This window comes from Pongo pygmaeus, chromosome 3 (assembly GCF_028885625.2).
Source record: "Pongo pygmaeus isolate AG05252 chromosome 3, NHGRI_mPonPyg2-v2.0_pri, whole genome shotgun sequence".
Classification (NCBI taxonomy): Eukaryota; Metazoa; Chordata; class Mammalia; order Primates; family Hominidae; genus Pongo; species Pongo pygmaeus.
The window spans coordinates 60,255,564-60,270,460 of NC_072376.2; the positions used below are offsets into that span (position 1 = coordinate 60,255,564).

The 14,897-nt window shown below is 41.0% G+C and overlaps 1 protein-coding gene and 1 pseudogene across 5 annotated transcripts in view; both read right to left on the reverse strand.

Moving 5' to 3' along the window:
• The window catches only part of POLR2B (RNA polymerase II subunit B), a 56,585-nt gene that overhangs the window by 17,956 nt on the left and 23,732 nt on the right, over window positions 1-14,897 (reverse strand). For 4 of the 5 annotated variants that reach the window (XM_054484658.1, XM_063664519.1, XM_063664520.1 and 1 more), the window contains exons 8-14: window positions 13,746-13,910; window positions 7,756-7,952; window positions 7,475-7,594; window positions 6,198-6,384; window positions 2,698-2,841; window positions 2,314-2,453; window positions 2,101-2,212 (exon numbers count right to left, since the gene is read on the reverse strand). In XM_054484658.1, the coding sequence (XP_054340633.1) occupies window positions 2,101-2,212; window positions 2,314-2,453; window positions 2,698-2,841; window positions 6,198-6,384; window positions 7,475-7,594; window positions 7,756-7,952; window positions 13,746-13,910 (1,065 nt within the window). The remainder of the gene's footprint in view (window positions 1-2,100; window positions 2,213-2,313; window positions 2,454-2,697; window positions 2,842-6,197; window positions 6,385-7,474; window positions 7,595-7,755; window positions 7,953-13,745; window positions 13,911-14,897) is intronic. The other variant, XM_063664521.1, reaches the window with a different exon arrangement.
• LOC129035924 (U6 spliceosomal RNA) lies at window positions 10,419-10,517 on the reverse strand (annotated as a pseudogene).

A 14,897-nucleotide genomic window follows, 5' to 3' on the forward strand; every position in this document is an offset into this window, starting at 1 on the left:
TTCAAGACCAGCCTGGCCAACTATGGCAAAACCCCATCTCTACCAAAAATACAAAAATTGGCCAGCCACAGTGGCTCACGTCTGTAATCCCAGCACTTTGGGAGGCTGAGGCAGGTGGATCACCTGAGATCAGGAGTTCGAGACCAGGCTGGCCAACATGGAGAAACCCAGTCTCTACTAAAAATACAAAAATTAGCCAGGCATGGTGGCAGGCACCTGTAATACCAGCTACTCAGGAGGCTGAGGCAGGAGAATTGCTTGAACCCAGGAGGCAGAGGTTGTGGTGAGCCGAGATCATGCCACTGCACTCCAGCCTGAGCAAGACAGCAAGACTGCACCTCAAAAAAATAAAAATAGAAATACAAAAATTAGCCGGGCATGGTGGTACACATCTGTAATCCCAGCTATTCAGGAGGCTGAGGCATGAGAATTTCTTGAACCTGGGAGACAGAGGTTGCAGTGAGCTAAGATAGCAACACTGCACTCCAGCCTGGGCAACAGAGCCAGACTCTGTCCCCGCCCCCCAACAACAACAACAAAAAAACACTCAGGGCCTACTGCTGGAAAAGGCCCAGAACAACCAAACTCTCTTCTCTGCTGTTTCAGGTACAAAGACCAGCTACTGGCTAAGTGTGTTCAGTTTCTCTCCAAAACCACTTTCACCCAAGGTATAGATTTGGGAAAATTAAAAGCCTGAGCTACATTCCGCAAACGGTATACTAAAACCCTTATTTGGGAGAGTAATAAAGTTCACAATATTGTAATGATTTTTTTTTTTTTTTTTTTTTTTTAATTTTTGGAGACAGAGTCTCACTCTGTCACCTAGGCTGGAGTGCAATGGTGCAATCTCTGCTCATTGCAACCTCTGCCTCCCAGGTTTAAGCATTCTCATGCCTCAGCTTCCCGAGCAGCTGGGACTACAGGCGCATGCTACCATGCCTGGCTGATTTTTTTATTTTTAGTAGAGACAAGGTTTTGCCATGTTGGCCAGGCTGGTCTCGAACTCCTGACCTCAAGTGATCCGCCTGCCTCGGCCTCCCAAAGTGCTGGGATTACAGGCATGAGCCACCAGGCCCGGCCTTATTGTAATGATTTTTTTAAAACCCATCCTAATCCCAAAGCACTTCAATATCCTCCAAAATATAAAAGAATCTATTAGTGGTATATCACATTTTATTAATGAATCTCTGGATTCAAAGGATAAATCCCAGATGGTTATTCCCTTTTTAAAAGTAGTCTCAGCTTTATAAAAAGATTCCCAAAGAATTTTTACCTTAAAATGTAATTTGAGTTCTAAAATACAATTTAATAATTTAAAATGTGCCAAAATTTTTGGAAGCATGTATCCAAAGATTAAGGCAAGCAATAACTTCTTTTTTGAGATGGAGTCTCGCTCTGTCGCCAGGCTGGAGTGCAGTGGTGTGATCTTGGCTCACTGCAACCTCCGCCTCCTGGGTTCAAGCAATTCTCTTGCTTCAGCTTCCTGAGTAGCTGGGACTACAGGGGCGCGCCACCACGCCCAGCTAATTTTTGTACTTTTAGTAGAGACAGGGTTTCACCATGTTGGCCAGGATGGTCTCAATCTCTTGACCTTGTGATCTGCCCGCCTTAGCCTCCCAAAGTGCTGGGATTACAGGCGTGAGCCACCATGCCCAGGCTTTTTTTTATTTTTTGAGACAGAGACCCACTCTGTCACCCAGGCTGGAGTGCAGAGGTGCAATCTCACCTCACTGTAAGCCCCGCCTCCCGGGTTCAAGTGATTCTCCTGTCTCAGCCTCCCGAGTAGCTGCAATTACAGGCCCGTGCCACCGTGCCTGGCTAATTGTTGTATTTTTAGTAGAGATGGGGTTTCGCCATATTGGCCAGGCTGTGCTTGAACTCCTGACCTCAGGTGATCTGCGCCTCGGCCTCCCAAAGTGCTGGGATTACAGGCATGAGCCACTGCACTCGGCCTAGCAATAACTTATAATTAAATTTACACTTTACAGTTCAAGGGAATAAAGTTCAAAGAAAAGATGCCAACGCAAAGATAACTTTCACTAGTCGTATGCCTTGTTTAAAAATCTCACAGACCACACCCTCTTAACTAAAGACTCTTACCTCAGACACAATGATGTCCATCTGACGTCGCAATTTCCTTAGGGTGTTCATAAGTTGTTCGGGATCTTTATGTATTCCAACCCAGCAGCCATTAACAAAAATCTTGGTTGCACTACAATGAAAAAGCAAAAGCATTTTACACTTAACAATTCTATACTAAGCAACAACTAAAGATTAACTATAGTTTAAAAAACTAATTCCATCTATACACACTCAGCAATAGCTGCAGGAGAAATTTCTTCTAAATTTTCCATACTCCATTCTTCTAAAAATTCCAGAATTGGAGATGGTTGAGATCCAACTGAAATATATGCCATCAAAGCTAAATTCTTCACAAGTCCTACAGCATGGCCCTAAAAAATAAACCAAGTATTAGTCATTCTGATTTTACATACTTATCAAACTTCTTTTCCATAAACATTTTTCCTTCAATGTGATTTCAAGATTTATTCTTACTTTCTAAAAATACAATTATAAAAAAAACCTTATTTCTAAACCACTCTGCATAATTTTTTAAACATCTATTTCTAAAAGTAATTATGCCCTACATAATTACCCACTGACTTTTTGTCCTGAATATAAATTCTAATGTACTACCTCTGGGGTCTCGGCAGGACACACCATTCCCCACAACGTATTATGCAACTGTCTTGGTTTTGCTAGCTTGCCGTCTCTACCAATAGGAGAATTTAAACGACGCAGGTGAGAAAGAGTAGACGCAAAAGTCAGGCGGTTTAACACCTAGAAAAAAAGAGCCAATCTTTAAAGTCTGGACATTTCTGTGATTCATACTATTACACTGAGGCAAAGTCATATTTTTACATATAATCTACTGAGTATCAAACTGTTCCCCATTTCTCTATTATTTCCTGAATAATGTTGTTTGACACTTTAACTTACCTGCCACTTGCAGCAGGGATGGCAAATATATTCAAACATACCACATAAACATTCTGTTTATGGTCTCCAAACAAACACTAGGACATTAGTTTCATGAAGGCAGGGAATTTTTTAAAATTGTTTTATTCTCTGTTGTATCCCAGCACCTAGAACAGTACTTGGCATTCATTAGGTACTCAGTAAGTATTAAGTTAAATTCTACCAACTCACACTCCTTTGATCATAGCAGACATCACTAATCCATCTCAGTACTTTTTCCAGACTGAGGCCTCTGAATCTAATAGAAAAATGCAAACATCCATTACTAATACTTACAGGATACTAAGCAAGATTTTATTTATAAATAAGATAATATTTAGGGCAATATAAAGCAGATAACTCAAGCTCTGTATTATTAATTATTTATAAATCTCCATCTTCCCCCAGTCCTTAAACAATTCAAACTTCCTTCCTCTTTCCTAAGTCTTCTGTCATGGATAAGCAGCATCACCTTTCTCTCAATCTAGAAATCTCAAAATCATTTTTGTCTCCAACTTCCTCCTTCCACACATCTATTAACATACCCTGTCAATTCTATTTTCAAATTTTCTAAAAAACCTAGCCCCTCCCTTCCTTATGTCACAGTAATAGACCAGCCCATTTCCCCTCACCTATACTACGTCCATCAGCTCTTAAGTCCCTGCCTGGTTCCCTCCAGCCTACCCTCCTCACTTGCCAGAATTATTAACACTTACCCACTTAAAAATTAAACAGGTAGCCACTGGCTACAGAAGAGCACAACATTAAAGTTCTCCTCAATGAAGCCCCAAAAACGACCTTCCCCTATCAGTCTCCTTACATTCCTGTACTCCACTAACATCACCATACACCCTCACCTCCACGCCTTTGACCATGCTATTGCCACAGAATGAAATGCACTTCTCCACTCTGCTCTGCCTGGTGAAATGATACCACCTCTACAAAGCCATCTGACACACCACCAGGAAGAACTATTCTCTTTTCTGTACTCATTGGAGTTTTCAACCATTCAACTAATCAATCACAAAGTCTTACGAAACTTACTTCCTAAATATTTCTAAAATTTACTCTCCATCTCTACAAAACTGCTCTAGTCCAGTCCCTAATTATTTCTCACCCCAGGCTGTTGCAACAATCTTCCTGCCACCAACCTTGCCCTTCTCAAGTCTTTTCTCCACACTGCCAATTACTGTGAATCTGTCCAAAAGAACAAAAATGACCATGTCACTCTTCTTCATGAGCTGGTTCCCATCCTCCTAAGCCTCCACTTTGATTTGAAAACCCAGAACTGCTCTAGCTCCCCCGACAGACACACATTCCTTCCTGCCTCCATCTCTTTTAATTCAGAATATTAAGAAGTTCTCTAAGCTGTCTTATGAGCTGCTGGTTCTACCTACCTCGCAACTTGGGCGTTTTCCAAGTACTCAAGATTCAGTTCAGGTGTTACCTCCTAAACAAGGACTTCTTTTCACCTTCTCAGGCTGTGCTAAGTATCTTTCTCCAGCATTCCCACAGAGCAGCAGTGCACATCTCTTATTATAACAGTTACCATGCCATGTTGTAATTATCTGTTTACATCTATCTACAAGCATAGACTGTCAACTACTGAAGATCGGGATCACTGCATCTCCAGCATGTGGCAGAGTGCCTGGCACATCACAGGTCCCAATAACAATTGCTTGAACTGGGCCAGGCGCGGTGGCTCGCGCCTGTAATCCCAGCACTTTGGCAGGCCGAGGCGGACAGATCACGAGATCAGGAGATCGAGACCATCCTGGCTAACACGGCGAAATCCCGTCTCTACTAAAAATACAAAACATTAGCCAGGCGTGGTGGCAGGCGCCTGTAGTCCCAGCTACTCGGGAGGCTGAGGCAGGAGAATGGTGTAAACCCGGAAGGCGGAGCTTGCAGTGAGCGGAGATCGCCACTGCACTCCAGCCTGGGCAAGACAGCAAGACTCTGTCTCAAAAAAAAAGAACCAATTCCTTGAACTGAATTTGCAATGTGGCATTTGTCATAACACAGCACAGGGCATAGTGAGCTACACACGAATGAATCTGTTTCCTCTGCTAGATGCTGATGAGCTCCCTGAGGGCTGAGATCAGCATCTCATTCACGTGTGAGAACTCAGTATCACAAATATCAAATATACCCAATAAATCCTTACTGAATTAAAAGGAATTTAAATATTAACTTTGCTATCAGCAGCCCCTCAAAATTTCTTACAGCATCCAGATTTCTAGGAAAAAGGAGCTTGAAATTGGTGTCTGAATGCCAAATCAATCAGGTGATACTGGTATAGGCCAGTTTAAACAAGGAAAGGAGGGAGAGATCCCCCTAAAAATGGCATAAAGCACATTTCAGGTTTTCAATCATCTATGAAAAGCAAATACAAAAAATTAAAATGCCCAGTGATACACTCTTTAAAAAGCTTTTCTCCATTACTCCATCTGAGAATAGCTACTGCAGTCATTATATATGCAACAGACCAACATATAGAAACAGTGTCAGAAGTACTGTATTTTCCAACAAAGGAGGGTGATGACCATTTATTCTCTGGGTTGGCTTCTAATGTGGAGCTTTTAAGACATAAAAATTTCACTAACATGGACTGTCTCACCCACTAAGCAGCTACTCTAATTTCTTAATTATTTTGAGTTTCTAAACTGCAAGCCAAAAATCTATCTTAGTAATGCTAATAGCTAATTTAAGAAAATTTCATGTTCATAATTCAAAAGTCCCCAGTAAGTTTTTTTTTTGTTTTTTGAGATTGAGTCTCACTCTTTTTGCCCAGGCTGGAGTGCAGTGGCATGATCTCAGCTCACTGCAACCTCCACCTTCCAGGTACAAGCAATTCTCCTGCCTCAGCCTCCCGAGTAGAGTAGCTGGGATTACAGACACCCACCACCATGCCCAGCTAATTTTTGTATTTTTAATAGAGACGGAGTTTCGCCATGTTGGCCAGGTTGGTCTCAAACTCCTGACCTCAGGTGATCCAGCCCGCCTCGGCCTCCCAAAGTGCTGGGATTACAGGCATGAGCCACCGCACCCGGCACCCAGTAGTTTTACATTTGACCAAGAAAGAAAAGCAAAATAATTTATATTCAACAAACAAAATAATCTACTAGTCCTATAAACATGTTTCCTATTGAGCCTGTAGTCGTAGTTGGCACACTTACCTGAGATACTCCAGCTCTGGCTTGATGAGCTTTCTTTTGATCACCCCAGTTTCCAGTAGCTAAAGAGTATTTTAGGCCATCAGATATGATCCGTGTTTTAATTGCCAACTCCAAGTTAAAATCCTTTCCTCGATCAATAAATTTCTGTGCATAGATCCGCACTTCTTTAAGCAAATTCTTAAACATACTGCCGAATAAAATGGTATTATTTTAAACATGTAGAGGTCTACAACATATATTCTCAACAGGAGCAATATTGCAAAAAAAGTGTGGGGAAGGTAAGCAAAAATTGTTTGGGCAGAGTGAAAGTTGTTGCTCTTTTATGTCTAAAGCACAGATACATGTATAGTACGTGAACATACATGGCAGGGGAGCAACTACACAAAAATGTCAAAGAGGTGGAGCATGGTGGCTCACATCTGTAATCCCAGCACTTTGGGAAACTGATGTGGGCAGATCACCTGAGGTCAGGAGTTTGAGACCAGCCTGGCCAATAAGAAACACCATTTCTACTAAAAATACAAAAATTAGCCGGGTGTGATGGCGCATGCCTGTAGTCCCAGCTACTTGGGAGGCTGAGATAGCAGAATCGCTTGAACCCAGGAGGCAGAGGTTGCAGTGAGCCAAGATGGCACCATTGCACTCCAGCCTGGGCAACAAGAGCGAAATTCCATCTCAATAAACAAAAATGTTAAAAGAGGCTCCTTAGTGGGGCAATATCAAAAAAAGGTTGAAAAACACTAATCTATAACATACTAAATAACAAAACACGTGCAAGACAATGCTAATGTTATCCTTTTTGTACTGTCTACATATTTCATTTTTAAAAATAACTTTTTTCCAATTATAGAAAATATGGGAAATATAAAAACATCAATAATAAAATTAAAAACTGCATATAATACCAATACTGTGAGACAATCACTGATAGTATTTTTATATATTTATCTCCAGCTTTTGTATATATGTGTACAAAGCAGGACAAAATCCAATATTAGCCCTTAGGAAAACCAAGGCAATAATTCAGCTTTCTCAAACATCTTACAAAGCTACCAGAGGAATAAAGAAAATATAAACATGTAATATATTGTCCTCATAAACCTGGCTTTCCTAGACATGAACCAAAACTAAATCTGAGCAAGTAGCAATAAGAATGTAGCTAATTTCATAAGTACCCAATGTAGGTGCCAACACAGTTTAGCCTGGCCATATGCAATGATCAATCTAAAGTGAAATAAATCTCCCTGCTTTAACGACTTTATTCTGTAATTCCTTACCCTCTAAATAAGAATGCAAGCAGCGGCCCAGCAAGATCCAATCTCTTGTTTCCATAGTGATCTCTGTCATCTAGTTCTCTTCTACCCAAAGCTGCTAGAAGTAACCTATGAACCATATATCTTTAAAAAAAAAAAAAAAGAAAGAAAGAAAGAAGGAAAACACTTAGTTTTGGATTTTTTTTCTTGATTTATATGTTAAAAACATCATTTTTGACTTTAAGAAAAACCTTTATCTCAAGTGTATCTTGATAAAGAACTTAAAACAATGAAACTTAACATACCCCAAGAAATAGGCTTTTTTGGTCTCACAAAAATCACTGACACCAACATGAGGGAGCATTTCTTTTTGTAAAACTTCCTTTGCATATTTAATTCTCTTCTCTTTAGTAACACCAGGCTTTGCTCCCCTTGAACCAATGAAATTTAGTGCAACATTCTGTTCTTGGATGACAAAAGCTTCATCGAGAGAAGGTTTAACCTATCAGACAATTTAAATAAAAGTTATTTTCAAATTCATGTTGTTACCTTAAAATGAGTAAACTGTCACTTAGTTTATAACATGCCAAGTACCCCTAAGAACCTAATAAAATATGTGAGTATTTTTAGAAAATCAAAGAATCACAAACTCTTAGAAGACACCTCAGAGATCTAGAGATCTCTGACAAAAACCACTCATCAGCACAGGCAATTACACTTTCTAGAAAAATACAAATAATTCCATTATAAAAAGAGTAGTGCATGGCCGGGAGCAGTGGCTCATGCCTGTAATCCCAGCACTTTAAGAGGCTAAGGTAGGTGGATAGCTTAAGTCCAGGAGTTTGCAACTAGTCTAGGCAACATGGCGAAACCCCCATCTCTACTAAAAATACAAAAATCAGCTGATACAGTGGCACACGCCTGTAGTCCCAGCGACTCGGGAGGCTAAAGTGAGAGAATCGCTTGAACCCGGGAGGCAGAGGATGCAGTGAGCAGAGATGGTGCCACTGCACTCTAGCCTGGGTGACAGAGTAAGACACTGTCTCAAAAGGAAAAAGAGTGGTGCATTTCATTTTTACATTTTACCGATGGCAAAATAAAGTTCCAGATATCTAAAATCAATTTACAGAAATTTCATAGTCAAATTAAAATTTACTGAACTACAAATGGTTAATGTGCCAGACTGTTTTCAGTTTTGGTATTAAAAATGTTTGGCCTGCGTGGGGTGGGGCTCACTCCTATAATCCTAGCATTTTGGAAGGCCAAAACAGGAGGATGGCTTGAGCCCAGGAGTTCAAGACCATCCTGGGAAAGAAAGTGAGAACCTAAATCTACAAAAGAAAAATAAATTTTTATCCAGTGTGTACCCTGGATGTAAAAAAAAAAAGATTTGCTGGGCGTGGAGGCTCATGCCTATAATCCCAGCATTTTGGGAGGCCAAGGCAGGCAGATCACGAGGTCAGGAGTTCAAGACCAGCCTGGCCAACATAGTGAAGACCAGCCTGGCCAACATAGTGAAACCCCGTCTCTACTAAAATTACAAAAATTAGCTGGGCATGGTTGCGTGTGACTGCAGTCCCAGCTACTTGGGAGGCTGAGGCAGGAGAATTGCTTGAACCCGGGAGGTGGAGGTTGCAGTGAGCCGAGATTATGCCACTGCACTCCAGCTTGGGCAACAGAGTGAGACTTCCTCTCAAAAAAATAAATAAATAAATAAAAAGATTTAATTTAAATTAAACCTAATATTTTACAAAGGAGACTATTTTTATTTTATTTTTTGAGACAGGGTCTCACTCTGTCGCCCTGGCTGGAATGCAGTGGTGAGATCCCTCCCAAGTAGCTAGGAGTACAGACAACACCACCACACCCAACTATTTCTTCTTCTTTTTCTTTTTTTTTTTTTTAAGAGACACAGTCAGTCTCCCTTTGTCACCCAGGCTGGAGTGCAATGGCACAATCTCGGCTTACTACAACATCTGCCTCCTGGGTTCCAGTGATTCTCGTGCTTCAGCCTCCAGAGTAGCTAGGATTACAGGCATGCACTACCACACCCAGCTAATTTTTCTATTTTTTGTAGAGACAGGGTTTCCCCAAGTGGCCTAAGCTGGTCTCAAACTCCTGGCCTCAAACAATCTACCCACCTAGGCCTTCCAAAGTGCTAGGATAACAGGCATGAGCCACTGCACCCATTCTATTTCTTTTCTACAGACACAGGGGTCTCATTATGTTGCCCAGGCCAGTCTCAAACTTCTGGAATCAAGCAATCCTCCTCCCAAAGTGCTGGGATTACAGGCGTGAGCCACCATGCCAGCCCAAAAGTTATTTTATTTTTTTTGAGACAGTCTTGCTCTGTCACACAGGCTGGAGTGCAGTGACGTGATCTCAGCTCACTGCAGCCTCTGCCTCCCAGGTTCAAGCGATTCTCCTGCCTCAGCCTCCTGGGTACCTGGGACAACAGGCCCGCACCACCACGCCCAACTAATTTTTGTATCTTTAGTAGACACGGGGTTTTACCACATTGGCCAGGATGGTGTCGATCTCCTGACCTCGTGATCTGCCCACCTCAGCCTCCCAAAGTGCTGGGATTACAGACGTAAGCCACCACACCCAGCCCAAAGGTTATTTTAAAAACACACTGTGAAAGAGACCTGCCTCCCATTCCTGCCACTATCTGTGGCCTCTGAGAAGGCATGTAATGGATTTCCTCTTCTACAAAAGGGTTATATAAAATAATTTCTAAGTTCCATACCAGTTCTAATATTCTAAATTTCCAACTATACACAATAATGAGCATGAGAAACGAAGGGTAACATTTGACAACTCTGGCCTCTGTAAGTACCCTCTGATCTTATCCCAGGCATTGAAATGCCTTTCTTGCCCTTGATTTCCTATGTCTTTTTATCACTGGTCCACAAATTTGTTTGTTTGGTTTTTTTTTAAAGATAGGGGGAGGACCCACGGGTCAAACAAAAATATGGAACCCTTCTCAAATTTGTGTGTCATCCTTACACAGAGATGTGCTAACCTATATATTGTTCCAATATTAGTATATGTGCTACAGAAGCAAGGACCATTCCACAAGTTTAAACATCAAAATTCCAATCATGGAAACAAAGATCAGGAAAAGGCCATGTAAACCAAAGTGAGGCCACAGATAGTACAGTAAATCAAAGTGATATTTTTTAAAGGAAACTGCCACTCTTGTTTAAAAAAAAAAAAACGATTTTGTTAAAATATAGATTAGAAAAAAGGAATAACAATAATGTACTTTTGGAAGAAAAAAATAAAGCAGTTTTATGAAGTGAATGCTTGACTCAGAGACTTGTAAAAATTGGCCTAAGCTTCCTAAGTGCTGAAAAAACCAACAGTAATACTCAAAAAGACAACATATATAAAGCATATCATATTTTTCACTTTACTACGAAAACTCCAGGTTGGGCCTGGACGTGGTGGTTCACGCCTATAATCCCAGCACTTTAGGAGACCGAGGAAGGTGAACCACTTGAGCTCAGGAGTTTAAGATCAGCCTGGGCAACATGGCAAAACTCCGTCTCGCCGGGCGTGGTGGCTCATGCCTATAATCCCCAGCACTTTGGGAGGCTGAGGCGGGCGGATCACGAGGTCAGGAGATCAAGACTATCCTGGCTAACATGGTGAAACCCCGTCTCTACCAAAAATACAAAAAAATTAGCCAGGCGTCGTGGCAGGCACCTGTAGTCCCAGCCACTCGGGAAGCTGAGGCAGGAGAATGGCGTGAACCCAGGAGGCAGAGCTTGCAGTGAGCCAAGATCGTGCCACTGCACTCCAGCCTGGGCGACAGAGAGAGACTCCGTCTCAAAAAAAAAAAAAAAAACACTCCGTCTGTACCAAAAATACAAAAAATTAGCCGGGCATGGTGGTGCACACCTGTGGTCCCAGCTACTCAGGAGGCTGAGGTGGGAGAATTACTGGTTCCCGGGAAGTTGAGGCTGCAGTGAGCCGTAATTTCACCACTGCACTCCAGCCTGGGTGACAGAGCAAGACCCTGCCTCAAATAATAATAAGGCATATAACTACTGGCAAAATCTGAAAGTAAAATCTAACCAGAACCCAATTTTCTCATGTAACCACACCAACAAATATTCAAATAACTAAAATATACTCCCCGTTCTAACTTTGTGACAAAGATTTAGCCTGCAAAATCTGTGACAAAGATTTCTCTGTAGTCTTAAGCACTCTGGACAATTTAAGACAATTTTAAGAATATCATTTACTGTTCAGACAAGGTGCATCAATGGAAAAAATTTATAAGGAACTGGACATTTAACCTCAAAAATCCTTCCCATAAAAGGTTCCCACGAAAATAGTAACCTTACAGTGGAGGTACCTAACAGACACCACTGTGAAGCGATCAAAGTTAACAGTACCATTAATGGAGCAAAATGACATCACATGACTCTTGTTGAGATGCCCTGGGAAGCACATAATATTACTTAAGTATTTTTTCTGCCAAAAAGTGCATAAATTGAATCTAATCATGGGGAAATATGTGAAAAACACAATTGAGGACAATTCTACAAAATAAATGGCCTGTCCTCTATAAACTTTGTTATGAAAGACAAAGAAAGGCCAAGGAGGCCAGGCACGCTGGCTCATGCCTATAATCCCAGCACTTGGGAGGCCTACACGGGCTGATCACTTGAGGTCAGGAGTTGCGACCAGTTTGGCCAACACAGTGAAACCCTGTCTCTACTAAAAATACAAAAATTAGCCAGGTGTGGTGGCACGCGCCTGTAATCCCAGCTACTCACAAGGCTGAGGCAGGAGAATCACTTGAACCCGGGAGGCAGAGCTGAGATTGCGCCACTGCACTCCAGCCTGGGCGACAAAGTGAGACCTTGTCTCCAAAAAAAATAAGGCCAAGGAAGGATTGTAAAAGACTAAAAAGACATACATCAAAATGCAATGCGTTATTCTGAATTGAACTCTGAACTATAAAAGAGATTAAACCTGAATTACTATATACTATTAACGTACAGATCTTATTACTTAATAGTTTTCAATATTATCAGGACAACTGACAAAAATCTGAGTAAGATCTGTACATTAACACTACTGTTGTAATCCTATCACTTTGGGAGGCCAAGGCAGGCAGATCACCTGAGGTCAAGAGTTTGAGACCAGCCTGGCCAACACAGTGAAACCCCGTCTCTACTAAAAATACAAAAATTAGCTGGGCGTGGTGGCGCGTGCCTGTAGTCCCAGTTACTTGGGAGGCTGAGGCAGGAGAATCGCTTGAACCCGGGAGACAGAAGTCGTGGTGAGCCGAGATCGTGCCACTACACTCCAGCCTAGGCAATGGAGCGAGATTCTATCCCCCACCAAAAAAAAAAAAACACAGTATTGTATCTAAGTAAAATTTTCTAATTTAAATAATTATACTATGATTATTTAAGTGAATGTACTGATTCTTAGGAAATATACACTGAAGTCTTTAGGAGTAAGAGGCTATTGCCTATAACTTACTCTCCAACGGTCCAGAAAAAAAAATGTGTTATATATAGAAAGAATGAATGATAAAGCAAATGTGACAAAAGTAACAACTGTTGAATCTGGGTGAAGAGCATATAAGACTTTTATATATTATTCTTGCAACTTTTCTTATTTTGAGACAAGGTCTTACTCTGTCACCCAGGCTGGAGTGGGGAGGCATGATTAGGGTTCACTGCAGCCTCCACCTCCTGGGCTCAAGCGATCTTCCCACCTCAGCCTCTGCAGTAGCTGGGACTACAGGCACATGCCACCATGCCTGGTTAACCTTTTGTATTTTTTGTACAGACAGGTCTCCCTATGTTGCCCAGGCTGGTCTCGTTGACTCAAGTGATCCTCCCGCCCTGGCCTCCCAAAGTGCTGAGATTATAGGTGTGAATCACCATGACTGGCCTTTTTGTAACTTTTCTGTAAGTCTGAAATTATTTCAAAATAAAAAGTTAAACAACAGGTATCAACTACTCATTTTCCCTTTTTACTAAATTGCACCAAGCTGGTGTGCTTCTGCAAGCTTCCTTACCAATGTTTCTTCTTGCTGCTGTCATTAACTCCAGCTGCCTCTGGTTTTCATGTCTATTTTACAACAAATTGTCAGAAAAGAGACCCAGGCAGGGCTGAAAGCTTTCACTACACAGTAAATGGCATGAGATTTGTGACAGCTAAATTACTCTTCAGAACAGCTTTCTACTATGTTTTAAGGTTAGCAACAATCAGTAACACTAAATCTCTTATAAAGCTCTGTGAATACATTTTGTTTTCACATTACCATTTCCATCATCTCTGGATCTTCAAAATCATAAATAATATGTTCTAAAATATCTCTGTCGGACACAAAACCTAATGCTCTGAACACAATAATGATGGGAACTTCTTGCTTGATATATGGCAGAGTTGCCACAATGCGCTGACCAATAGCACTCTTCTTGGCACCCTAGAAAAATAAAGTATCATTAGAACATGAATATACAAAAGCTCACAGCAATATAAAAACATCAAGAGAACTATTTAATATATATATATATATATATCCTTTGTGCATATTTCAAAAGAAGCATGCCTCCCAATACTGTGAGGAACCTCCTATGACTGCTTTTCAAAACCACTGAAACAAGTATACTAATTTTACACACAGGCTGGTCACTTAGACCTGAAACAACTTCCATTCTCTCCTATTCGCCTGCCAAGATTCTCTCAGAATTACCCAATACTGTATTTGGAAATGACTTTTGGCTGCAAAAAAATATGAATACTGATTCCTCACCCTCCCCAACCTATCCCCCCTCCAAAAAATTAAACCTCTGGAAGAAAGAAATAGATGAGGTAAAAAAAAAAAAGAGACAATATGGATAGACAAATATGGAAAAAAGCTAAGCACACAATGAAAAATAAATATTAAATCAGAACTGGTCTGTGAGGCATTTCCCTGTCTCAATGTTTCAAAACTAACAGCCCCTTTCACACAGCTTCTTTTTTACAATTTCTCCCTCTTTAATTGTACACACATACAAAGACAAATTAAAAGTTACTAACCTATGACATACCTGACTTCTCAGTTTTAATCATATTTGTTTGCTTCAATATTAATTTCACTCTATCTTCCCTTGGCCTCATAACCCTACATTATTATAATCCCTCTAATAACTTCTGTCATCTTCCTCCTCCCACCACAGGCCTCCTGCTTCAGAACTCCTCTTGTGGGCTTGTTCAGTAACAACTTTTCATAAATGACACCCAAATCTTTATCTTGATCTTTTTCTTGTACCCTCAGCCCCCATATCTCCAAATGCCAATTGGTTGTTTCTACCTGGACATCAATTATTCCATTTAGTCTATTATTTGTTTCATCATGAATCTTATCCCAGAACAAGCAGAACATTAAAAAATAATATAGCCGGGCACAGTGGCTCATGCCTGTAAT